The sequence below is a fragment of the Antedon mediterranea genome, chromosome 6 (assembly GCF_964355755.1).
Source record: "Antedon mediterranea chromosome 6, ecAntMedi1.1, whole genome shotgun sequence".
NCBI classification, from domain to species: Eukaryota; Metazoa; Echinodermata; class Crinoidea; order Comatulida; family Antedonidae; genus Antedon; species Antedon mediterranea.
Window position 1 is genome coordinate 24,318,178 of NC_092675.1, and position 27,877 is coordinate 24,346,054.

General features: G+C 32.8%; 1 protein-coding gene across 1 annotated transcript in view; it reads right to left on the reverse strand.

The window, feature by feature from the left end:
* LOC140052059 (MAM and LDL-receptor class A domain-containing protein 2-like) overlaps window positions 1-27,506 on the reverse strand; it is a gene marked incomplete at its 3' end in the record, with an annotated part of 28,286 nt that extends 780 nt beyond the window's left edge. Inside the window, exons 1-21 of the mRNA XM_072097444.1 lie at window positions 27,367-27,506; window positions 15,361-15,477; window positions 14,467-14,610; window positions 13,629-13,955; window positions 13,052-13,165; window positions 12,708-12,845; window positions 8,424-8,762; window positions 7,801-7,905; window positions 7,219-7,563; window positions 6,943-7,086; window positions 6,438-6,767; window positions 5,510-5,647; window positions 5,128-5,268; window positions 4,456-4,794; window positions 3,743-3,847; window positions 3,162-3,503; window positions 2,133-2,276; window positions 1,618-1,953; window positions 1,312-1,449; window positions 934-1,074; window positions 295-633 (exon numbers count right to left, since the gene is read on the reverse strand). Of these exons, the coding sequence (XP_071953545.1) occupies window positions 295-633; window positions 934-1,074; window positions 1,312-1,449; window positions 1,618-1,953; window positions 2,133-2,276; window positions 3,162-3,503; window positions 3,743-3,847; window positions 4,456-4,794; window positions 5,128-5,268; window positions 5,510-5,647; window positions 6,438-6,767; window positions 6,943-7,086; window positions 7,219-7,563; window positions 7,801-7,905; window positions 8,424-8,762; window positions 12,708-12,845; window positions 13,052-13,165; window positions 13,629-13,955; window positions 14,467-14,610; window positions 15,361-15,477; window positions 27,367-27,439 (4,339 nt within the window). The remainder of the gene's footprint in view (window positions 1-294; window positions 634-933; window positions 1,075-1,311; window positions 1,450-1,617; window positions 1,954-2,132; window positions 2,277-3,161; window positions 3,504-3,742; window positions 3,848-4,455; window positions 4,795-5,127; window positions 5,269-5,509; window positions 5,648-6,437; window positions 6,768-6,942; window positions 7,087-7,218; window positions 7,564-7,800; window positions 7,906-8,423; window positions 8,763-12,707; window positions 12,846-13,051; window positions 13,166-13,628; window positions 13,956-14,466; window positions 14,611-15,360; window positions 15,478-27,366) is intronic.
* Window positions 27,507-27,877: the final 371 nt, after the last annotated feature.

Below are 27,877 nucleotides of genomic sequence, written 5' to 3' on the forward strand. Positions count from 1 at the left end.
ACATATTTCATCTTTTTTAGAAAAAGTAATAATTGCTTCTTAGTGATTTTTGTTTAATGGTGGTATGAAATGCATTACTGTATTATGTATTAACTTAAAAACGATCAGAGTGCATTCAGATTTAAGATATGTAGGGTTCTTGTATGTACAGTGGAGTAGAATGTATTCTATGTGTGATGATTAGGTTAAATATGAGCGCTATTTACCAAGTAGGTTTGTTGCTTTGCATGTGGTTCACATAAATATCGTTAAATAAAGCACACACAAAAACCAGTAATAAAATACATAGATTACCATTTGTTAAAGCCGTTACTGTTGCATGGAATCCTCTATATGTCACACTATAGTCCGTGTAGAAATGGATCCACAGTGTCGAGTTTTTGGAAATTATAGAATGAATGGATGAACCTGTGAAAGTATACTCATAACTATTTTCTTCAAACCCAACATACAGATAATCATATCCATACTCTAGTTGAAAGTCGTTAAATTGAAGAAGAATAACAAACTCTGATGAGGTGGACACGGTCCATTCGCAATCTAAACCGTTGTAATAATTATTTGGATAATTTGGAGATGTAAATGAATATGAAACATTTGCATCCTGAAGATAAATTTCAGTCATGTTACATTCTGAAACAAATTAAAAACATAGATTTTGTAAAAATGTTATCATTGAAAACGATTCATTATATAGCCCAATTAAATACGTTGTAAAAACTGTCGTGATAAATGAAGATGCCTTTGTAAAATATAAACACTACGACGTCCTTTTTACTTTCAAGGTTTTTCATTCATTTTGTGGATGTGACGTTGTACAAGTAGGCCACTATCTTCAGTTGTACTTATTTGACTTTTTTTTTATTCAATTATAATTAATATTATTATTTTAGTATACTGTAAGTAAGTTGATGATTAAGGGAAAAAACAAACCGTTTGATGGATAAGATGTAGGAAATGATGTTGCTCCACATCCATCTTCATCGTCACCATATAGGCAGTCATGTATACCATCGCAGATACGATTACTGCTTATACACACTCCAGTGTAAATGCAAAAATAATCACACGTGCCTAATTAAATGCAAATATTTATATATTCATTTATTCAATTATTCAATTATATATGTTAAAAATAATTAGAAAAACAAATCTATTGACAAATACAACTTCGTCGCTCATCGAAATAATAAGATTAAAACAGTTTTCTTACTGGTGGATGGCATATATCTCTTATTGTATCTGAATTGTATACTGTAACAATTTTATTTACATTGAGTATAATAATGTTATAAAATTAAAATAACAAACCGTTTGGATAGGATGTAGGAAATGGCGTTGCTCCGCATCTATTTTCGTCGTCTCCATTTGGACAATCATTTATACCATCACAAATACGACTACTACTTATACACAATCCAGTTAAATCGCATACATAATCACACAGGCCTAAATAAATATAATTAGATTAATCATAATTCATCTGTTATACCGGTTGAGGAAAAAAACTACTGAAATTCCAAAATTGTTGTTCATCAAGTTTGAAAAGAATCTGTTTTGTTTATGATGGGTGGCAGAGAGCGAATAGTATTCTTTGTCGATAGTTAAATTACATACCATTGGAACTAATATAGATATCATCAATCGCAATATCACCGGTAAATGAACTTCCTGAAATGCCTTCGAATACGATATAGTTGTCTCCATAACCAGTGTTCGATAATTGCACTACACCATAAAGCCATATATTTCCTTGGTTACCATATTTCGACCATACAAGTTCATCACCAAAGTTAGATTTTCTATAAACATTGAGTGTTCCAATAGTATTTCCGTACATATGATAGTAAAATGATAAGGTTATTCGTTGATTTTGTGGTAGCAATGGACTTCTTAGGCGAGCTGTCAATCCAGAACCGATTGGTGATGTTTCAATATAGACATAATAATCAGCTGTGTAAGTAGAAATAAACAAAAGTGATTATTTTACATTGTAAGTCTTTATATATCGGTAAATTGCGCAGTAAAAATATATACTAATTAAGAAGGTAACACTGTCTAGGCCTATGAAAGTAACGAATAAAAGTTAGTAAAAAACTTTAAACTACATTTTTACGTACTGTATAACGTACCTCCATAACCTGAATGACCATTTGTCGGTCCAGTGTTAAATGATGGCGTAGAGCCATACCTTCTTGTCCAATCAAAATTATCATCAAATTCTTGAATCCAACCATTTAAACCAGTCTGGAAATCAGTTTTTATATTAGCGATAACTAAAAACAAAATACGATTTTGATTATAAGCAAATACAAATCTAAACAGAGCAGCAAATATTAAATATTCAGCTCGGCGTCCATCGCAGAGTGTCTAAAGAAAACAAACCAGATAAGACAATCAGGAAAGTTGTGTAGGATTAATAATTAGTTGAAAATGTAATGTATTGTAAACGGATAGGCTCATCTGATTTAGTTTAAGATTTTCCGCGCGACAAAAGTGGGGACAATTGTTTTAATATAATGGTATTTAATATGGGTATTTTGTTTTCTTCTGTTAAGTTATTAGTATTATTTTACGCACCATTGTGCATTTTTATTGATCGTAACTAGAAATTTCTTAATTTCAAAGAATTAAGTTAAATTGAGCATTTGCAGATATTCGAAGTAGTAATTAGATGAAATAGTTGATTCTTACACTACAGTCACTAAATGTATCAAGCTAGATTAGGTGATTTCAAAATCTGTAATAATACTGTAGCATTATTGGCAAACTCTTCGTATTCTGTTATTTTATATTAATTTTCTCTTAATGAAACCCGGTGGCTAACTAAAAATTTCCAATTTTCTCGAAGTAAATGTTATTTAAAATTAAAGTGTTTTAAACGAATGTCTATCTCCGAACGCGCCTCAATATTTGTACGGCAATTCTTCGCCATTTTACCCGTCGAACAGTTAATTCCAATAGATCTATTTGCTTTTATAACGCACCTCAATGCATCTTTGTACATTTGATTGCAGTGCATTATTTTTCTCAAATTAAACTGTCAGATTTGTGTAAACATTGAGAATTTTTTTTTGACGCACTAGGCTCGAAATCAACATTTAACCTGTTATCTATAGCTGATACACGTTATTGCGTTTTGTTTGCAATCAACAACTTACGTTGTGGAACAACTGCTGTTACTGTTGCATTAAATCCTCTATATGTTACATTACCATCTGTAGTGAAATTGATCCACATTACGTTGTTATAGGACACTACATCATAATAATATGTGCCTGTAAAACTAATTTCATAGTTATTTTCTGTAAAGCCAATAAACAAAAGGTCATCATAGGGCTGCAGTTGAAAGTCGGTGAACTCAAGACGAATGACCATGTCTGATGTGGTGTTTATCATCCAAAGACAATCTAAATTGTTGTAGTATTTATTAGGATAATTTGGAGACCAAATTGAATATGAAACGTTCTCATCTTCAAGCGATATCTCAGTAACATCACAATCTGTAAAACAAAATGTATTAATTTTACATGAGAGTATATCAATCTGTCAAAGACCAATCGTAGTTCATGTACTGCTAAATCAGCGATTTAGGTAATAATTATAATCTACCGTACCAACAATTAATTTAACGACTCTAATATTGACGAAGGGGATTTTTATGTGGACAACATAAATAACAACGGAAAACTATATCAAATACAATTTCTGATAAAACCGGAAAGGTTAAAAATAATCATACCGATGACACAGTTTAACTCATCTTCGCCATTTGTACATTCGCTGTTACCGCTACAGACGAGAGACTCATCTAAACACAAACCATCATGGCAATAAAAGTCACAATCTAATATTAAGACCAAAATAAACAAATTAAACGAGATTTTCATTAAGATTATCTATGAAAATGCTACATTATCTAGATGCAAATATTATTTGTGGAGACAAGAACATGGTAAAAAATGTAATTGCCTTTCTCAGTTTATAACTTAGAATTTAGTTCTTACCAAAAAGAAAAAAAGATACCAACTCTTTGTATTTAAATTTCCGTATATAGCCTAAGATATAATAAATAATAAATAAAAAACCTAATTATTATTGTACCGTTTGTGGTAAACAACAAATACGTTCTGTTTTCTTTCCTTTTATAAAATGTAATCCTGAATTTATTTTTTTTATGAAAAACTAATTATTGTTGTGAAATGCGGTGATTTTCTTTTTAATGTGGTATGCCATGTAACATTAACGAGTGCATTCAAAGCTAAAAATATGAAAATATTTTCTTAATGTAATGTGGATTATTGTTGATAAAATGTAGTGAGAGTTAATGTGGACGTTTTTTACCTACGTGTGTTCAAGAACCTTTATTGTCTTGCTTGTGGTCATAACATAAAACATAACATAAATAGCAATTAAAAAAAAACAATAAAACCAGTAATAAAATACACAAATTACCTTTGGTTAAAGCCGTTACTGTTGCATGAAATCCTCTATCTGATATAATAGGATCCGTGTACAAACGTATCCACAGTGTCGAGTTTTTGGAAATTACAGAATGAATGGATGAACCTGTGAAAGTATAGTCATAACTATTTTCTTCAAACCCAACATACAGATAATCCCATCCATACTCTAGTTGAAAGTCGTTGAACTGAAGGAGAATGACAAACTCTGATGAGGTGGACACCGTCCATTCGCAATCTAAACCGTTGTAATAATTATTTGGATAATTTGGAGATGTAAATGAATATGAAACATTTGCATCCTGAAGATAAATTTCGGTTATGTTACATTCTGAAAAAAAATTAAAACATGATTTTTTAAATACATTTAAAAGTAAACATTTTATCACTAAAAAGATTCATTATACAGCCCAATAAATACTTTGTGTCACTGTCGTGGTCAATGAAGATGTATATTGTATATTATTTAAACACTACGACGTCCTTTTTATTTTGATACTGTATTTTTTTTCACATGGTTTTTCATTCATTTTGTGAATGTAACTTTGTAAAAGAAGGCTATTATCTTTAGTTGCACTTACGTACTTATTTGACTTTGTTCATTTAAAATTAATAGTATTGAATTATACATTAAGTAAATTGATGATTAAGGGAAAAAACAAACCGTTTGATGGATAAGATGTAGGAAATGGTGTTGCTCCACATCCATATTCATCGTCACCAAATAGGCAGTCATTTATACCATCGCAGACACGATTACTGCTTATACACACTCCAGTGTAAATGCAAAAATAATCACACGTGCCTAATAAATGTAAATATTTGTTTATTTAATTATATAATATGTTTAATTAGAAAAAAAAAACTATTGTTAATTACAACTTCTTTGCTGATGGGAATAATCAAATTAAATAGTGAAATTTTATTTTTTATTTTTTTTTTTAAATTTTTATCTCCTATATTTATCTCCTACTGTATCTGAATTGCATACTGTAACAGTTTTATTTACATTCAGTAAAATAATGTTTAAAATTAAAATAACAAACCGTTTGGATAGGATGTAGGAAATGGCGTTCCTCCGCATCTATTTTCGTCGTCTCCATTTTGACAATCATTTATACCATCACAGATGCGACTACTATTTACACACAATCCAGTTAAATCGCATACATAATCACACAGCCCTAAATAAATATAATTAGATTAATCATAATTATTCTACCGAAAAAGAAACTACTGACCAATACAACATTGTCGCTAATAATTATCCATAATCCAATTTCAAAAGAATCTGTTGTATTTATAATGGATAGCATACTGCACTACTTTGAGAAAAGGGTTTATCTACAAAATGCTACTTGGTAATTGCCCAAAACGCGATCTTGTTTTTAATTAAACAGTTCAAGTAGTATTTTACATTAATAAAAAAAAAATAGTTCACATATTTAAATTTTTTTATTTTGCGGGGTCAAATTGCAGATTCGAATTCGAATTATTTGTACTTGAAAATGGCGCGACATCCTTCGAAAACAGGGCACTTTTGCAGTTATTTTGTTTGTTTTTTTATCTAAGTTTACCAATATACTTAGTAACTATAGTTGAAATGAAGTGTAATTTAGATCAAGTAATTTGCTGAACAAGTTGTACAAATAAAAATTTATATGAAAGAAGCTTTTCTGCTGAGATCTGCCTCATTATATATTTCATCATACTGATTTTGTCAGATTATTTCTATGGGTGTTTGTAGATAAGCCCAATTATTAATAATACATTTTCATATTTTAGGATAAATGGTCAATTCAAGTGAGAGTATATAATCAAGAGTCAAATAAGACAAAAATCTCAATCTCGAAAAAAATGTAGTTAAACCAAATTAAGGCAGCATAGCTCGAAGAGTTAAATACCATTTTAATACAAATTACATATCTTCGACAATCTCAATAAAACATCAACTCTGTATTAAAAATCATATACCATTTGAACTAATATAGATATCATCAATCGCAATGTCACCGGTAAATGAACTTCCCGAAATGCCTTCGAATATGATGTAGCCATAACCAGTATTCGATAATTGCACTACACCATAAAGCCATACATTTCCTTGGTTACCATATCTCGACCATAAAAGTTCATCATTCCCGTTAGATTTTCTATAAACATTGAGTGTTCCAATAGTATCTCCGTACATATGATAGTAAAATGATAAGGTTAGATTTTGAATTTGTGGTAGCAATGGACTTCTTAGTCGAGCTGTCAATCCAGAACCGATTGGTGATGTTTCAATATAGACATAATAATCAGCTGTGTAAGTAGAAATAAACAAAAGTGATTATTTTACATTGTAATTCTTTATTTATTGGTAAATTTTGCAGTAAAAATATACACTAATTAAGAAGGTAACACTGTCTAGGCCTATGAAAGTAACGAATAAAAGTTAGTAAAAAACTTTAAACTACATTTTATACGTATAACGTACCTCCATATCCTGAATGACCATTTCTCGGTCCAGTGTTAGATGATGGCGTAGAGCCATACCTCCTTGTCCAATCAAAATTATCATCCAATTCTTGAGTCCAACTATTCAAACCAGTCTGGAAATCAGTTTTTATATTACCGATAGCTAAAGACAAAATGAGATTCTGATTATAAGCAAATCTAAGAAATCCAAATGTTTGCAATTTGTTGTTCGACGCACTAGGCTCAAAATCAGCATTTAACCTGTCATCAATAGTGTTTGCAATCAACAACTTACCTTGTGGAACAATTGCTGTTACTGTTGCATTAAATCCTCTATATGTTACACTACCATCTGTAGTGAAATTTATCCACATTACGTTGTTGTAGGACACTACATCATAATAATAATATGTGCCTGTTAAACTAATTTCATAGTTATTTTCTGTAAAGCCAATAAACAAAATGTCATCATAGGGCTGCAGTTGAAAGTCGGTGAACTCAAGACGAATAACCATGTCCGATGTGGTGTTTACAATCCATAGACAATCTAAATTGTTGTAGTAATTAAAAGGATAATTTGGAGACCACAATGAATATGAAACGTTCTCATCTTCAAGCGATATCTCAGTAACATCACAATCTGTAAAACAAATATATTCATTTTAGCTGAGAGTATTTAAATCTGTCAAAGTTCATTTATTGTTAAATCAGCGATTTATGTAATACTTATAATCTACCGTACCAACAATTAATTTAACGACCCTAGTATAGACAGCATCTGAAGAACGGAATTTTTATGTGGACAACATAAATAACAACTGAAAACTATATCAAATACAATTTCTGATAAAACCGGAAAGGTTAAAAATAATCATACCGATGACACAGTTTAACTCATCTTCGCCATTTGTACATTCGCTGTTACCGCTACAGACGAGAGACTCATCTAAACACAACCCGTCATGGCAATAAAAGTCACAATCTAATATTATTAGATAATAATATATATTATTAAAATAAATAAATTCAAAATATTAAAAACAATTCAACCAGATTTTCATGACAATTATATGTATGTGTGAAACTGGGGAATTATCTATAGATCAGGGAAAAGTGAAATTACAATTACAACAAATTATTATTTTCACTCTTCCCTACTAGATCATAATTATTATTGTAATTCTTCTTTGAACCTTTTTCTTTTTTTCTTTTCATACAAAGTAATCTTTTACATGTATTTTTTCCTTTAGAAAAAAGTACTGTTGTATGCGGTGATTGAAGTCCAGATGTTTGTTTAATATGGTGGTGGTATAATGTAAAATATGGAACATAAGTATTATCACACTGCATTCCAAGCTAAATGGAAGTAATTGGGAGTAATTTATTTTGTGGATGATAACTGGGTTTTATTTGCACGTTGTTGAAGGCTTATGTCATGTCTGTGGTCCACATAAAGATCATTTTAAAAGCGATAACATAAGTTAAGACACACACAATTACCATTTGTTAAAGCTGTTACTGTTGCATGGAATCCTCTATATGTCACACTAGAGTCCGTGTAGAAACGTATCCACAGTGTCGAGTTTTCGGAAATTATAGAATGAATGGTGGATGAACCTGTGAAAGTATACTCATAACTATTTTCTTCAAACCCAACATACAGATAATCCCATCCATACTCTAGTTGAAAGTCGTTGAACTGAAGGAGAATGACAAACTCTGATGAGGTGGACACTGTCCATTTGCAATTTAAATTGTTGTAGTAATTATTCGGATAATTTGGAGACGAAAATGAATATGAAACATTCGCATCCTCAAGATATATATTGGTTATGCATTCTGAAAAATATAACAAAAAATTAAAGAGTAAAGTAGTTATTATCCAGTGACAGTTTAAGTTTGGTCCTCCAGGTAAGTAAATATATATTTAATTATTTATAATAAGTGAGAGAAAAAAAAACTACTTCTTTCTTTCGTCAAATTGACAAATGAAATTAAACAAAGGGGCACAAAAAAGGAAAAGGCAATTGTGAAGTACTAATGTTTTAAATAGTTTGAAATAAGTATTTGTTTGTATTTTGTTTTAAATGAATTATTTATGATGGGTATTGCCTTTAGAGAAAAAAGAGTAGTGGGCCAATCAATGATTAACCCTTGACCCCACAGGTAACATGCAAGAGTTGAGAATTGGTTGAGTGTATTAAGTATATTGTTAGCGAAATGATAAGTAGTCTTTTAAAAGTAGTAGTGGAAGGCCTCTGAAATATTAATTTTATGATTTATGGTGTCAAATGCTTTTGACTAATCTAAAAAAATACCGATAGTATGGTGCTTATTTTCAAGTTATTTTTTCATATAAGTGGAGAAGTGCGAGATCTGTAGAATGTGATTTTCGAAAGCCATATTTATTGTTGTATTGAATATCATGTTTAATTTGTAAAAAAAAAGAAATTAGACGAGCATATATTTTCTAATATTTTTGAAAAACATGGAAGTAAAGCAATCGGTCTATAATTTGAAAATGTTGGCAACTTTTAGCGCATTAGGAAATTTCCCATATTTAAATGAAAGGTTAAAGATGTGACATAAGGTTTTAGAAATAAACGGAGAAATTTGTTTACCAACGTTAGAATGTATTTCATCTACACCAGGAATGTTATTATTTTTAGTCGCGTGGAAGCGACTCTATAGTTCACTATGTCGGTCTGTCTGTCTGTCTGTCTGTCTGTCTGTCGGTCTGTCTGTCTGTCGGTCTGTCTGTCGGTCTGTCTGTCTGTCTGTCTGTCGGTCCGGTATCACTATGCGTTTTATCGCTTTCTGACCTTATCTTGATATCAGTTTAATCTAGCTAGGTCAATTTTTCACAGTATATTCCTTATGGCCAGGAATCAATGTGGTTATGTTTTCACGGTGCGCAATAAAAAATTACGCGGTCTACGCACGATTTAACGAAATCACGTTTGTAATCATATCTTCACAACCATGAATCACAATTAAATAAAATTTGGTACTCATAAATTTTTCAGGGCATAAATCATCCTATGGCAATACAATTACGTGCGTAGCGCATGTAACGCATGCGTACGCGCGCTTAAAATTTTCAAAATTTATTTTCGATGAAATAAGAGTACATTTCAGGCAATTTTAAGCGTTTACAAAATTTCCATGAGTGCGCATATTTTTGCGCGCGAACTGCGCGTTAAATGTTATTGCGCACTCTTTTTGCCCGATTTCTGTTTTCTTGACTTACTTTTCAACTCGAAATTACGTTATACGAGCACGTCGAAAGTGACAGGCTACGCACGTGTAAATTAAAAAAATATAAATGTTTTTAAACATTTCAACATTTTTAAACATGTTCAGTAATTTCGGTCAGTATAGTTCACTATGTCGGTCGGTCGGTCTCTCTGTCTGTCTGTCTGTCGGTCTGTCGGTCTGTCTGTCGGTCCGGTATCACTATGCATTGTAGCACGCGACTTAATGGCTGTTGGCCTTGTTTAGCTTTTTGGTTGAATTATTTATGTCTCTTTCAGTGATTAGTAAAAGGAACATGGAGTGATTGTTGAGTTGGTTTAAATATGTTGAATGTGTTTGAATGAGATGAGTTAATTGATTGTGAAAGTGTATGGCCAGTATCAACAAAATATTTATTACATAGACCTACTCATATTCATTTTCAAGTTTTAAACAAATCAGCTTAGTCATTGTTGTTTTTTAACACTGATGACCAACCGACCGACAAAGTGAACTATAGAGTCGCTTCCACGCGACTAAAAACTGAGTAAAAGGGGTAAAAAGAAACAAATTAAAAAAGGAAAGGTAAGAAGATAAAAAAAGACAACATTTTAAAACAGAAAAAAAATACAAAAAGACTACAAAAAGGGGAAAAGAAACAGAAGAAAAAAAGAATAGAAAAAAGACCGAATAAATAGGTGAAAGAAAAACAAAAAATGTAAAAGACAATAAAAGAAAAAATAAAGAAAGACAGAATTTAATAAAAGAAAAAAGGAAAGAATTAATGTAAAAATAAAAATAATGAAAAGGAACAAGAAAAAGCAACAATGAGAAAAAAAAGGGAAAAAAAAAAGAAAGTAAAAAAGAAAGAAAGTAAAAAAGAAAAAAAAAAAGAAAGAAAAAAAGAAAGAAAAAAAAGAAAAAAAGAAAAAAAGAAAGAAAAAAAAGAAAAAAAAGAAAAAAAGAAAGAAAGAAAGAAAGAAAGAAAAAAGAAAGAAAAAAAGAAAAAAAGAAAGAAAGAAAAAAGAAAGAAAAAAAGAAAAAGAAAAAAAAAGAAAAAAAAAAGAAAAAACAGACAGAAAAGAAAAAAAGAAAAAACAGACAGAAAGACGGAAAGACGGAAAGACGGAAAGACGGAAAGACGGAAAGACGGAAAGACAGAAAGACAGAAAGACAGAAAAGGTAAAGGGGAAATTAAAGAAAAACTATTATTTTAAAAAAAGAAAGGAAAACGAGAAAAAGCAAAAATGAAATGTCACCACCAACGGCTAGAGTTTCTGGATACAGTAGAATGCAGCAAATGCTCAAATACTTAGTTAAAACCAGGAAGTCGCTTAAAAAAGTAAGACCCAGAAGCGAATTGAAAATCCATAATATGAAACAAACTGCAGTGTTCACGTATCTCAACAGAATTAAGCATAGTTTGATTCCAAACTTTCCTTTTGCAAAATCATGTGGCTTGTCATTGAAATTTGCCGAAACATGTTTTTAGTCGCGTGGAAGCGACTCTATAGTTCACTATGTCGGTCGGTTGGTCGGTCTGTCTGTCTGTCGGTCTGTCTGTCGGTCTGTCTGTCTGTCGGTCTGTCGGTCCGGTATCACTATGCGTTTTATCGCTTTCTGACCTTATCTTGATATCAGTTTAATCTAGCTAGGTCAATTTTTCACAGTATATTCCTTATGGCCAGGAATCAATGTGGTTATGTTTTCACGGTGCGCAATAAAAAATTACGCGGTCTACGCACGATTTAACGAAATCACGTTTGTAATCATATCTTCACAACCATGAATCACAATTAAATAAAATTTGGTACTCATAAATTTCAGGGCATAAATCATCATATGGCAATACAATTACGTGCGTAGCGCATGTAACGCATGCGTACGCGCGCTTAAAATTTTCAAAATTTATTTTCGATGAAATAAGAGTACGTTTCAGGCAATTTTAAGCGTTTACAAAATTGCCATGAGTGCGCATATTTTTGCGCGCGCACTGCGCGTTAAATGTTATTGCGCACTCTTTTTGCCCGATTTCTGTTTTCTTGACTTACTTTTCAACTCGAAATTACGTCAAAAGTGACAGGCTACGCACGTGTAAATTAAAAAAATATAAATGTTTTTAAACATTTCAACATTTTTAAACATGTTCACTAATTTCGGTCAGTATAGTTCACTATGTCGGTCGGTCTGTTTGTCTGTCTGTCTGTCTGTCGGTCTGTCGGTCTGTCGGTCTGTCTGTCGGTCTGTCGGTCTGTCTGTCGGTCCGGTATCACTATGCATTGTAGCACGCGACTTAATGGCTGTTGGCCTTGTTTTTAGTAACTTGGGTTACTGTATAATTATAGAATAGTAGCAATCTAAAATAAAAACTTTCTTGTAAGTACATTAAAGAGAATATTCATCACAATTATAGTTATGTATAATTATGTATGTGAATATTTTTACCATTCGATCACGGTCTACGTATCATGACAAAGACTGGAAAGAAATATTTGTAGAATATCATCATTATTTTTTTTTTTTTTAAATAGCAATTAAGAAAGCACAAACCGTTTGGATAAGATGTAGGAAACGGCGTTGTTCCACATCCAAATTCATCCTCACCAAATAGGCAATCATATATACCATCACAAGTGCGATTACTGCTTATACACCCTCCAGAAAAATCACAAACATAGTCACACGTCCCTAATTAAATGCAAAATTGATATATTTATTTATTCAATTACACATAGTCTAATAAAATTGCATGCATAATTGCATGACCCTAAAAATAGAGAGGTTATGGATACTGGGTTTGATTATTCTCTTAAATGGCAGCCATTCCGATGCAGATTAGGTACATTTTATTCAATCAGTACGTTCCACCTTGTGCGTACAGTATAAGTACTTACCATTCGCACAACCCTGTTCGTCTGACCAATCACCACAGTCATTAAATCCATCACATCGACTGTTGTTTGAAATGCACATTCCGTTAGGACAGCTAAAAGATTGAGTGGTACAATCTGCAAAAACACCATTAATGTGTATAATTATGCGATATTATGCATTTCTGAAAACATGCCGAGGTTGGGTTATACTTCTAGAAAACTTGCGTATTTTTTAATCAAAATCAAATCGTACTCTTAAATATGAGCCCACCTTTTGCAAACTGGCAAAAAAACATTTGAATTACTTCAAATAACTATTATTATTAATCCATGTATCTTGCTTATTGCAGCAAAAACGATTATGTGTGTTTTGATTGGAATTTTTATCATGTTTTTATTTCATTTTTTTTCGTAGGTAACGATCATCTCAATGTAAAAAACCCGTATTCGCGTGGTTCCAATCAGTAAACGACACATTCCAAATAAAATGCTCGATAGAAAGCTTTCTTACTAACCAAAGTTGTACACTTTTTAGTAATTTCATAATAACTAAAATAATAATATTAATAAAGTTGAATTTCAATGTTGTATTACATACCAACAATATAAATGTCATCAATTGCTATATCGCCAGTGTATGAACTTCCTGAAAGGCCTTCGAATACGATGTAGTTGTCTCCATAACCAGTGTGCGACAATTGTACTACAGCATTACGCCATATATTTCCTTGGTTACCATACCTTGACCATACAAGTTCATCACCAACGTTAGACTTTCTATAAACATTGAGTGTTCCAATAGTATTTCCGTACATATGGTAGTAAAATGCCAATGTTAAATTGTTACTCTGTGGTAGTAGTGAACTTCTTAGGCGAGCTGACTGCCCATATGCGGTATATGTTGTTTCGATATATACATAATAATCTGTAAAATGTAGAAATGAAAAAGAAGAGTGATTAAATTAAATTATATGGCTGTATAGCTCGTTAAATTTGTTTTTATATTGATTTTTTATAGTATAACATTTACTTTTAGCATTTTTAGGTGTGCATACATTCTATTTATTGTAGGCCTACTCTTTAGGTCATCCGTATTTAGTTGACTATGAAAGAAACGCAATGAGTTAACACTAGCTAACTTTGGTAGAAACCCCCCTAAAATTATATTTAGGTGCGTTCTAAGTGTTTCCATTTTAATAGGTATGGTTGGTTTTTTCAATATAAACATACTGTAATAAACTATGTATGTGGAAATAAACAAGAACACAATCAGTTAAATAGTTGCTTGTTATTGCATCGATTTAAGATGTTATTAATTATCGTTTAATCTTAGAGGGTTTTTTTGTGGCAAAACTTGGAAAATGGTAAAAAACAGAAAGATAAATTGGGAGACAAAAAAAGTTCGCCCAATGAAAACAAGATGATTATAAACATACCAGAATACCCCGAACGACCATTTGTTGGTCCAGTGTAAGATGATGGTGTAGAACCATATGTCAATGTCCAATCAAAATCATCACCACGTTCTTGAGTCCAACCATCCAAACCACTCTGGAAATCTGTTTTTATGTTAGCGTTAACTAACCAAAAAAGAATGTTTGTTGGAGAGTATCCCTTAATCAACACGAACATTGGCAACATAATTATAAATTAAAAATACAACGTTATACACATTTTCTTACTACACGTACGCATCCAGTTGCTCATAAGCAGTATATCATGCGCACTTACGCGACGTACTTTTCAACTAAAAATGTTGACTAACCGGTTTGAAGAATTTTAGATTCTTAAATAATGGCAGATTGCAATTTTTATGCAGTTTATTTTATCACATGTGTGTTTAATAGAGTAATAAAGTGTTTTTTTTCTACATTACAACATAACTTTAAACAACGACATATACTTCAGGCCTTTCTATCAAATGGAAATATAGTTTATACATTCCAAGATTTTCAGCTCATAACAAGTCTAAAATATAGTCAAATGCTTTGAAATTGCCATTATATATAACACAGAGAGTGGGCTAAACAACAGGGCCTAAATGACCATGTTCTACACCATTTCTATTTAGAATGTAATATACTTCTCATTATATAGAGTGAACATAACAATTATGAAGGTTCGTAGTCCTATCTATGTAACTATATTATTTAGAATGTATCATTGCAACAGCCTAAAATCACAAAGGCCATTGGAACTAAATGGGACTGATTTTCAAGGGAAAAAAGAGCGGTTGTTATTCTAAGCTACCTAATGATTACTTTTGACACAGCGGGTTTAGTTGTTCGTACCATGGTCTATACACTACACATAAGAACGTCACAACTTACCTGCACCATCGCAGTTAGCTTCATCACTACAATCAGCGCAATCACGATATCCATCACAATGCCATGTATAAGGAATACATCGGCCATCAGCACATTCGTATTCATAATATTTACAATCTGGGAAAAGAAGTTAAAACAAATATAGTTTACAAATGAATAGTGAATGTTTATGAGTGGAATGGTACAAACAATTTCATGAGGTGAATAAATGGTTAAATTTCCGCGAGGCGAAAATAGAATTTCATCGCTCACCTCATTCAAGAAATTATTTGTACCATCGCACTCATAAACATTCTTTATGTGTATACTATTCTATGGAGCCGTAGCCAGGATCCTGAGCTGTATAATTAACGAAAGAGCATCATGCTATGTTAAGGCAATGATGTCTGTAGTTATAATAGGAGCGGTCAAATGCACCATTGAAAAGCTTGTATCGGGTGATTGCATTCTCTAAATTGGGTCTTAGTTTGCGAATGATTTAATTGAAGCACCAACTGATAATTTGACAGACGTAAAAACGTTAATAGGAAATCATGTCCAACAATGTTGAAGATTAAATTTCAACGTTCATGCCAAATGGTTAAGATAGAGAATTGACGATTGAACCAAGGATAATTTATTTAGAATAATTCCTCCACGGTTACTGAACCGACATACAACAGACATCAACCGGTTTACGGATGAAAACCAGACTGAAGTGCATGCAGAAAAGTGACAGTTACATTGTTACATGAGTGGTTGATTGTTTCGTTAGACGAAACACTGCTTTTGCATCGGTTGTTTATTTTTTTTGTATATTTACTGCATATTATACAATCAATCAGACTTATAATAGCGAAGCTATTCTTTCACCATAAATGTAAAGTAAATGTTTGCATCGTCGGTTCTCTAGGTACTGTGCATAAACGTTTTTGGCTAGGATTAAGTTCCTTTGGATTTAACAATTAAATATGTAGAACAAAAATAATCGTAGCTATTGTAGTGTAAGCACCAGGCCCATGATAGGTTCATGATTTACATGGAGAAGCCGGTGTGTGGCTAACGCTAGAAAACTACAGTAGGCAAGGCTGTATTTCATTTACATTTTACTCTACTCTATCCATTTTATGGCCTTAATATTATATTAAATCATTCGATTTCTTCATTACTCTACCTACAAGCTTTTTTTTTACTTGGCAAAATAAATGTTTTCAAGTATAGTACTTTATTTGTTTGTTTGTTGGGACGATAGCGCCTACAATTTTTAAGTTATCATTCAGATATATATATACTTTAAGATCATGCCTATTGAAACTCAAGAAAATTGGTTTATTAATAATTTCACAAATAACATAAACGATATTCAGACCTACAAGTGTTAAAAGATAGGAGACAATTTTCAAAAGCCGATGAGCAGTCTTAATGTAAGAATGTAAACTATAATTGCATTTTATCGAGAACTAATTGTTCAAAAAACGATATAATTGTACGAGAGGCAACAGTTATAATTTTTGATTTGTAATTAAACAAGGCCAACAGCCATTAAGTCGCGTGCTACAATGCATAGTGATACCGGACCGACAGACCGACAGACAGACCGACAGACCGACAGACAGAGAGACCGACCGACCGACATAGTGAACTATACTGACCGAAATTACTGAACATGTTTAAAAATGTTGAAATGTTTAAAAACATTTATTTTTTTTAAATTTACACGTGCGTAGCCTGTCACTTTCGACGTGCTCGTATAACGTAATTTCGAGTTGAAAAGTAAGTCAAGAAAACAGAAATCGGGCAAAAAGAGTGCGCGATAACATTTAACGCGCAGTGCACGCGCAAAAATATGCGCACTCATGGCAATTTTGTAAACGCTTAAAATTGCCTGAAATGTACTCTTATTTCATCGAAAATAAATTTTGAAAATGTTAAGCGCGCGTACGCATGCGTTACATGCGCTACGCACGTAATTGTATTGCCATATGATGATTTATGCCCTGAAATTTATGAGTACCAAATTTTATTTAATTGTGATTCATAGTTGTGAAGATATGATTACAAACGTGATTTCGTTAAATCGTGCGTAGACCGCGTAATTTTTTATTGCGCACCGTGAAAACATAACCACATTGATTTCTGGCCATAAGGAATATACTGTGAAAAATTGACCTAGCTAGATTAAACTGATATCAAGATAAGGTCAGAAAGCGATAAAACGCATAGTGATACCGGACCGACAGACAGACCGACAGACCGACAGACCGACAGACCGACAGACAGACCGACCGACCGACATAGTGAACTATAGAGTCGCTTCCACGCGACTAAAAACACATTTGTTTTCAAATTCACCCGCTTGTATTTCGCGTAGTTGTTCTATATAACTATTGTTAGTTGGTAATTAGTTTTTAGTCGCGTGGAAGCGACTCTATAGTTCACTATGTCGGTCGGTCGGTCTGTCTGTCTGTCGGTCTGTCTGTCGGTCTGCTGTCTGTCGGTCCGGTATCACTATGCGTTTTATCGCTTTCTGACCTTACCTTGATATCAGTTTAATCTAACTAGGTCAATTTTTCACAGTATATTCCTTATGGCCAGGAATCAATGTGGTTATGGTTTCACGGTGCGCAATAAAAAATTACGCGGTCTACGCACGATTTAACGAAATCACGTTTGTAATCATATCTTCACAACCATGAATCACAATTAAATAAAATTTGGTACTCATAAATTTCAGAGCATAAATCATCATATGGCAATACATATACGTGCGTAGCGCATGTAACGCATGCGTACGCGCGCTTAACATTTTCAAAATTTATTTTCGATGAAATAAGAGTACATTTCAGGCAATTTTAAGCGTTTACAAAATTGCCATGAGTGCGCATATTTTTGCGCGCGCACTGCGCGTTAAATGTTATTGCGCACTCTTTTTGCCCGATTTCTGTTTTCTTGACTTACTTTTCAACTCGAAATTACGTTATACGAGCACGTCGAAAGTGACAGGCTACGCACGTGTAAATTAAAAAAAAATAAATGTTTTTAAACATTTCAACATTTTTAAACATGTTCAGTAATTTCGGTCAGTATAGTTCACTATGTCGGTCGGTCGGTCGGTCTCTCTGTCTGTCTGTCTGTCTGTCTGTCGGTCTGTCTGTCGGTCCGGTATCACTATGCATTGTAGCACGCGACTTAATGGCTGTTGGCCTTGTTTAATATCAGCATAATGTGTTTTCTTATTTCATACAGATTGAAATAGCGTAACAGGCAAATTGATTTTCAGGAAAATTGATATATTGGTCATGTCACAAAAGCTTACTTCCATACGATATGTATATTAAATTGCACACCCTCTGTATTCTTGTAACATGGACATATTATTTTTTGACATGGACCAACATAATTAGTCGACTCGCCGAGCGGTTAAGCTTACTCCATGGGTTAAATCAGCGACGCCACAAATTGGCACAGCTTCAAGACACTCCTCGACCATTGCCTTAGTCAATCTTGATTTTAGACAGGGAAAGGTCATTCTTGCAATACCAGAATTTGTTTGTATTAAGAATCATTAACCCCAGCAGGATTTGAATCATGTAAAACTAACACCTAAAGCAAAAAGATGTATCTTTCAACATGCTCTCAGTTGATGTGCTTTTCTTTAACATTCTTTTACCAGTTGTATTATGTTAATGCAAGAATTTTGTGTTTTAAAGTTTTATTTTATTTATTTAATTTTTTTCTTCATATTGATTTTAATTGCAATATAATATAAATTTTAAAATACCGTAGTACCTTGAATTGCTATAAGACCGATAACGTGTCACTACAAAAAAATATTGAATGAAGTTTAATTATATCCAAACAAGGCCATATATATGGCTGCATTCGCGTACTCAAGTTATAGTCTAGGCAACAAATCTGAAACAAATGAGCGGGAGTGAGAGGGAGTGGAATGTTGTTGTCAACATAGCCAGATATCCTAACTAATTCCTTCTGATCACTCTAGGCCCTGTTGACACTTAATTGTTTTGCCTTGTCTTAAAATTGGTGTCCATTTTGAAAAATAAAATGTGCATAAAATCGGATCTAAGTAAGGCACATGCGCGATCTTGGTGCCTAAACACATGTACTTCAAACAGGGAATTCATTAGACCCTGCTGACACTTTAGATTGAAATGTCGGCCATTTTTCAAAATGGCAACCAATTTCATATCAAATGTGCTTAAAATCGAAATATGGTAAATTCATGATCTTGGTGTCTAAACGCATGTACACATTTATAATAAATATGATTATGTCAAAAGACAATTGTATTTAGGACTAACTGGCTGCTAATTTTTTTAATGGCTGCCTAGATTTTCTAAAAGTGGAACTAATTAGGCTAGATAAATGATCTTGGTGGCTAAACTCGTGTTTTTTTTCAGGCAAGGAATCCATTAAATCTACAATAAATAAATTTAAATATAGTTTGTTTGATCAAGTAATTTTGTAAGTAAAATTTTATTTAGGATTAAATAGTTAAATGCACAGTAGCTAACATTTTTCAAAATGGTTACCTAAATAACTGTTCATGAAATCGAAAATCTGGAATTTGTTTCTCAAATTGGTAACGGTGTTAAGATGCCAATAATTTGTATCATAGATAATTCTCATTCAATCAATACATAAATATTAAGTGTAGTTTATGAATGCTAGGTATTTTTATATTTTTTCAAATACTTTGTCTGAAATACATTATAAGATACCAAAATCATGCATCTAGCTTATTTAGAATCCGTGTACATTTTTTAAAAGAAATAAGGCCATTTCAGAAAATAAAATAACTATTAGAATGTATTTATCATAGATCAAATGGATTCCATGCCAATGATCATTCGTCTAGTTTTATTAGTGTCACCCTTTTTGCACTTTTTATTCATTCATTCATTCTTTATTTAGCCTTTAAAATCGAAATACATTTAAAACAAAGTAACAAAAACAAGACAGGTGGAAATCTAAGGAGGCAAGGATAAGCACAAGCAATTAAAATCGCTGTAGCTCACAGGCTTGCTTATCCATCCTTAGACATCCAGTACATAAAGATAGATAAAATACACATTAATGATCCAAATATAAATAAAGTATAGCCTATTACTACAGTAGCAAATTATTCTTAATTTAGTCAAATTTTAATACCCAAGGAATTTAATATTTATAATGTTCTTTCAATTTCATAGCAAATATATTAGTATTTTCAAGAACTACAGGGTCCTTAATTTCATTTGGTAGATTTGAACCATAAGCGTGAAAACTCATTTATAGAGGAGTGTTTTAGTACGTCTGTACTGACATAGCGGTGTAGAACATCTGGGTATCGTGGATTTATATCCGTGTTTGATACAATAGAGCTGCATTCAATTTTGCCAGCCAAGCATTTTACTGTAAACAGTACTATGTTTTGTTTTCTTCTATTATCAAGAGTTGTCGTATTTAAACAATTTAATCTGTTCACATATGGAATTTCCTGTTTCTTCTGGTGTAGATAATGCGTGTTACTTTTCTGTGTACTCTTTCAATTTTTGAAGAAAGGATTTCCGTATAGGGGTTTTTTTTTGTTTTTTTTTTTCATTTCATTTTATTGCATATCAAAATCGCAGCCAATGGCTGAATTACATGATACTTACAAATATAAAAACATTTAAAACAGGCATAAAACAGTATATATAGTGCACATAGAAATCAAAGAACAAATAAAAGTGGAATCAAACATATTGCACAAGAAAAATACATAAAAATACAAATTTAGCTAAAATTTATCTACAAATTAAAAAATTTAATTAAATAAGGGAAATATGGAAATTGATTATTTATTTACAAGATTATGAAATTTGATAAAATTAGAAAATGTAAAAATTATGGAGTTATTAAGTAATTTACAGTAGTATTATATTTATTTGTACATATTCACATATTATGTTTAATTTATTTATACATCTTCAAAAAATGTCTTTAGTTTTACTGAGTTAAAGTCTATCTTTCATTAAGGAGGCGTGTAAGATAAAGCATAGGGCTATTATAGTATCGGTTTGTTTTACATAGGGGCTCAACAAATTCTTTTCTTTTCCTAAGTCTAACAGAAAGCTCAGGATTTCTAATAAACCAATCCTTGAATTTATTAGATGTAATCTGTAGCAAATTTACGACATATATTTTCGCGGCGTTCATCTAGTCGTTTAATATTCAAAATGTTAAGGGAAGTGTTGTAGTCTTGGTAATCTTTACCCAAAATTATCTTACATGCACGTTTTTGCATGGACTCTATGGCATTTGTCCGCGCAACAGTAAGACTAGAGTGCCATACTGGTATTGCATACTCGAAAATTTGTCTAACATATGTGGTGTAAACTTGGGCAAGGTCTTCAAAAGGAATCCCAAACTGTTTTAAAAGGCTAAGCATGTCTAGACGTCTTCCTCCATTACTAAGGATATGGTCAACCTGGACATAAAATTTTAAATCATCCTAGATGAAAACACCGAGTATTTTTGCATAGTTAACTAATTCACAGCCATTTATGTTGATAGGTGTCATATAGGGTGGCGACTTCATGAAACAAAATTTAAGTTGTTTGCATTTTGATGGGTTCAATTGAAATTTGTTCATGGTTGCCCATTCGACCAAATCATCAACATCATGTTGTAGTGTAGACGTTGCATTAGAGTTAACTACCTCGCCCAGTGAAAGATCATCAACGAACTTCCACTTTTCACAGATTGCTTCTTTCACAGCATCGTTGATGGCGGCACGGAATACAATTTCTCCAAGCTTAGTACCTTGTGGCACACCACAGGATAAGGTTTCCCAGTCTGAAAAAGTCGATTGGTACTTAGTCCATGGGATTTAGACTTTTAACTCACACAAATTGCAAGAAAAGGTTTTTTTGATGAAATGTGTTCTTTAGACCCTACTGAACACATTTATCAACGTTAGGACATTTTTCGACAACGGGAAGTAGCCTAATTTGCATAATTAAAAATGGCCGCCATTTTTAATAACGTACTCTGTATCTTGGAAACCGCTAGTCACAGATACTTAATTATGGTGTCAAAATCGTTATTCACTTTATTGAAAAAGTTTGTCCAAAAATCAATGGAAGTGCTATTTCTAACATTATTGACCTTTGACCTTAAATTCTCATATCTCAGCAACCACTAATCGGAGATATACAAATTAGGGCTTAAATTGTTCAGAAACTACACATTTATATCCAGTCTAATGTGATGTAGCATCCTTTCATACACCCATACTGGCTAGTGTCCATATTCGGTCCAATATCGTTTAAGAAAAGGTTGTATACAATTCCTTCTGCTACTTTGGCAAATTGTGAAGTCAAAGAAACTGGTCTTAGTTTATCTTGTTTAATCGGGCACTCTTTTGGAATAGGACACACTATGGCGTCTTTCCATTGCCGAGGTACACAAGATTGCCTAAAGGAAGCATTTACAATGTTTGTTAATGGGAAACTCAATTCACATGCAAACATTTCGATAATCTTGTTGGGCACATTATCAGGTCCAGCAGATTTTGAAACTTTAACTTTTTTTAGGTGGTAGAACATTTCCCATTCCTCCAGTTGGGGTGGATTTTCAGCTGGTAAGAAATTTGGAAGACTTTGACGCACCAAAAGTTTCTTACTTTGCGAGACCTTGGAGAAAGAAACATTGATATCTTGAGCTATAGCAAGATCATTGTTAGGGGCAATGTTGGGTATTTGAATAATAGGTGGGGGTTTTAGTTTATTTGCCATAAGCTGGATACCGTGTTGCCATTTCACTGGGTTAGTTGATTTGAGGCTTTTAAATCTTTCGTTATAGAAGTTAGACTTTGCACGTTTAATTTCAAGTTGGACACGGTTACGATAGAGTTTCAATTGATTAGACTTTTTCCTCATTAGCAAAACATTTTTTTCGTTTTAAAATAAGGTCTTTCACTACCCTATTCATCCAGGGCTTGTCACTTGAGTGAAGTCTAAATGATTTCAATGGAAAAAACTTGTTGATTTTAACATCTAAGATACTATAAAAAGCATTTGCTTTCTCTTGGAGATTAGACATGTTAACAACTTCGGTCCATGGGTACTGGGTGTAATCCATTCACCAAATTGCTGGATTGCATGGGCAGGCATCAACCGATTGGTCTTTTTCAAGGTTCTATGTATCTTGTGTTGGTAACATTTGGGCAACCAAACAACAACATTGTGATCGCTCAGACTAATTGATGATTGTATCACATGATTATTGTAGTATCTACTTAGGTTGGTTATTATTAAGTCCAAAATGGCATCATTCCTGGTTGGTTTATTTACAACTTGTTTGAGAGCGTGTGTCTTACAGATGGTATTAATTTTAGATCGGTTAAAGTCTCCTAGTATATAACTAGCATTAGGGTATTTCTGTTTTAACTTATCGAAAGATTCTGTAAGGTAGTTCATAATCTCATTCTTAGGACCATCAGGTGGAACATACACTCCACAAACAACAATGCCAGATATATCTCAGGGTAATCTTCTAGGGCGAATGTGAACCCAAACGCACTCGTATTCGCAGTTGGTATTTGGAACAGTGTCAATGATCCTGGAGTAAAATGAATCCTTAACGTATACCGCAACGCCTCCTCCACGTTTATGGGCTCGGTGGTAAGTATAAATTTGGTAGTTCTCAACAGCAATCGAGTCGTTACTTATTTGCTTTGTTTGCCAAGTTTCAGTAAGAACAGCAATATCAGACAAGTTAACATTAAGCAGTGACTGCAGTTCATCAGTACGGTACACAATAGACCTTGCATTACAAAGAAAAATGTTCGGAAAATCAACTTTAATGCTATGCATGTTTTGGTCAGGTCCCTGCTGCCGATGAAATTTCAAGGTATGTTGTGACTTCGTAGATTGACGTATCATTATCAATGTTCTAATTTTTCTTACTTTGTTACGGCCACCGCGACACCCTCTTGCTTTTGTTCGGACTACACCAAGTTTATTAGCCACACTAAAAGAATCTTTTGGTGGCTTAAAATCTAACCGGCAAAGATCAAGGAGTTTTTGTCTTGAATACCTCATGGTCATGTAAGCTAGGCTGGTAAACAAAAAAGGCTCCAGAGGCGATCTCTCAGTAGGCACAGGGGCACAGGCTACTTCCTTTGCTAGTCGAGACAAAACAATGTTGAATAGGCAGGCTAGCAAACAGGTTGAACAACTCTTACAAAAATTCAACAAATGTCTCAACATAACGAATAAAAAACAACTCTGTGCACAAAACATACAGATCCAAAAACTTTGACTCAGAAAAAGTTATAAAAAAAGGTAGAAATAACTTAGTAGAGAGACCAAAGTAAACAAACAGCTGCCACCCAGGCGCCCTCCCTTAGCCTTAGGTTCCATGAGCATAGTCCATATTCTAAAGTTGGGAGAACAAGTGTTGAATATAAGGCAAACAGGGCTTTAGTTGAACAAATGGCCTGCAACATGCCAAAGGAAACCCAGAAGTCTAGAAGCTTTGTTGACAATTTCATTCACATGTTTATTCCATTTCAGATCATAAATTATTGAAAGTCCAAGATATTTATAGAATGTAACTTTGGAGAGATCTTGATCACCGATGTTATATGTGGGTAACGCATTTTTCTTTTTCGCTGAACGCGTCATATGCATCACTTTTGATTTTTCTGCGTTGAAGTGAATATTATTCATAATGCTCTAATTGTATATGTTGTCAAGATCATGTTGTAGATTTATCTCATCACTAGTAGAGTAAATAGGCTTATACATAAGAGTGTCATCAGCGAAAAGTAGTGTTTTGGATTGAATACCTGTAGCAATGTCATTGATGAACAGGTTGAATAATAAGGGCCCCCAATACACTTCCCTGTGGTACTCCTCATGTTACATATGACCACGGCGATAGAGACCCTTTGAATATCACTCGCTGTTTCCTAAATAGATATAACATTTGTCAGCCATTTTGAAAAATAAAATGACTAACTAAATAACGTTATAATATTTATTATCTAATTAATTCCTTTTCTATTTAGAGTAGGCCTATAATGTTGAAATGTCTAAACAGAACTCCATATTATAGACAATAAACATGTTTACCATGTCACTATAGAGACAATAAGCTGCCATTCAACAATACAATAAACTGAAGTGTCAACAAGGCCTAAAGGATTCCTTGTGTGAAGTACATGTGTTTAGACACCAATATTGTGTATCTACCATATTTAGATCTGATTATATGCACATGTTATATAATATTCGCGGCCGCCATTTTAAAAAATGGCCGCCATTTTAAGGCAAGGAAAACAATGTCAACAGGGCTTAGAGTGATCAGAAGGGATTAATTAGGATATCTGACAGACTCTAACATTCCACTCCCCCTACATTGATTTCTAAGCATCTTTAAACATTTTTGTCCCAGACTATTAGTGTTTACCGACCAACCGACCGACATAATGAGCTGTAGAGTCGCGTTGTACGCGACTAAAAACATTCAATCGAGTTAAACGACTAAATGACCTTCACCCAGATGGTTAAAAACGGAATAAACTAACTTGGGAGCGGTAGTCGAGCATTATCTACCAAGCTACTTTAACTTGCACCAATGTGACAGCTGAAGCTTATCATTAGACCCTTAGAACAATGCCATTTATATACATTAACTCAGTAATAAAAGTAAATAAAATAACTAGATTTAATTCGTCACTATGACGAATTATAGGTTATATGCATTGATTTAAATAAAGATAATTGATTTTTAAAAGATATATTGATTGATTGATTTTCTCAGAATCTTTAATTATTTATAATATATGATAGGACCTTGCTAACGCGAACACCATAGCCGGTATCACAATCCGATCAAAGATCCATATGCGTATAATGTCATAAACCACATTTGTTGTTACATAATAATAAAGACATAAGTTAATTTTTATCTAGATTTCGTTATGTGTATAATCTATACACTAAGAAATAAATTTGAACAAACAATACGGATAATAAAAAAAAATCTTATTTCGTTTCCCAAGGTGAGACTCGATCTCGGTACCTTGAATGCCATAGACACGAGCACAGACCATCGAGCCATACACAACTGACTTAAAGTTGTAAAAAAATTCCTCCGTGTATTTACTATGCAGTAACCACTTTGGTGCAAATAGATTATCACATACCGAAATGAATTATAATTTTTTACTATGATGAAATCTTTAAAATGTAAACAAAGCATGCGTTATATGCGCTACGCACGTAATTGTATTGCCATATGATGAAATATGACCTGAAATTTATGAGTACCAAATTTTGTTTAAAAATGATTCATGCTTGTGAAGATATGATTACAAACGTGATTTCATTAAATCGCCCGTATACCACGTAATGTTTGATTGCGCACCGTGAAAACATAACCACATCGATTCCTGGCCATAAGGAATATACTCCGAAAAATTGACTTAGCTAGATGAAACTGATATCAAGATAATTCACGGACAAAATAGTGCTAAGGAAAGAATAAATAAACAAATAAAGATTTTGACAGAATCAAGAGGTTATATGCATTATAAATAAAGATTCTGACAGAATCAAGAGGTTATATGCATTAATGCATATAACCTAAATATGCCTGAAATAATTTAAAATTAAAATGCCATACAAAAAATAATAAATTTGCTAGCTGAGGAGAACATGGTCTAGACAGACATTAAAAAAACACTGTACAGTACAGACAGTAAATATTTTGTTTTAACGAGAGACGTTTCAGAAAGTATTGCGTCTTCTGAAAGCAATCTCCATCGAATATGGTGCTCTGTATAGCATCCCCTGGCACTATACAATAGCCTTTATTTTCAAAGACGTTATTTCACCACATTCAAGTTACTAATATAAGTTAGGTGATATGGCAGGACCTGTCAGCAGACACTACTGTACGACGTTTATTGTCGCTAAACATGATACGGTAGGGATATAGCCTGAAATAGGTTAATTAATTAATTTAACTTACATATATGTTCCGATTGTACAAATGACACCAATAAAAAGATGAGTGTACATCCCAACATAAAACAATTGCTCATACTGTCAATATAAGTTGCTTAACATCTCTTAAACGTTGATTAAATGTCTATACAATGTTGCTCAAAAGACGGCTGTTGGGTTTGTGGTTGACAAAATTTTGAAACAACCTGTTTGTTAGAACTAGGCCTACTTTCAATACACTATTATACAGTACATTGTTTATTAACAATAACAATATTTGAAGACTACTCAGCCGTAATCAAAAGACATGGTTATTTCCTCTTACAAAGAAATTAATATTGCAGCATTATTTAAGAACACTGAATATAGATCATTTTGAGTCTAAATCCATTATCAAAAATAAATATAAAACTATGGTCATTAATCAAATAATTAACAGAATGATTTTACCAAAATAGCAAAACATTATATTCGCTTCAGTTAATATTACATCTGTGCTTTCAGTTAATAACATCATTTATAGACTCATTGTAGTC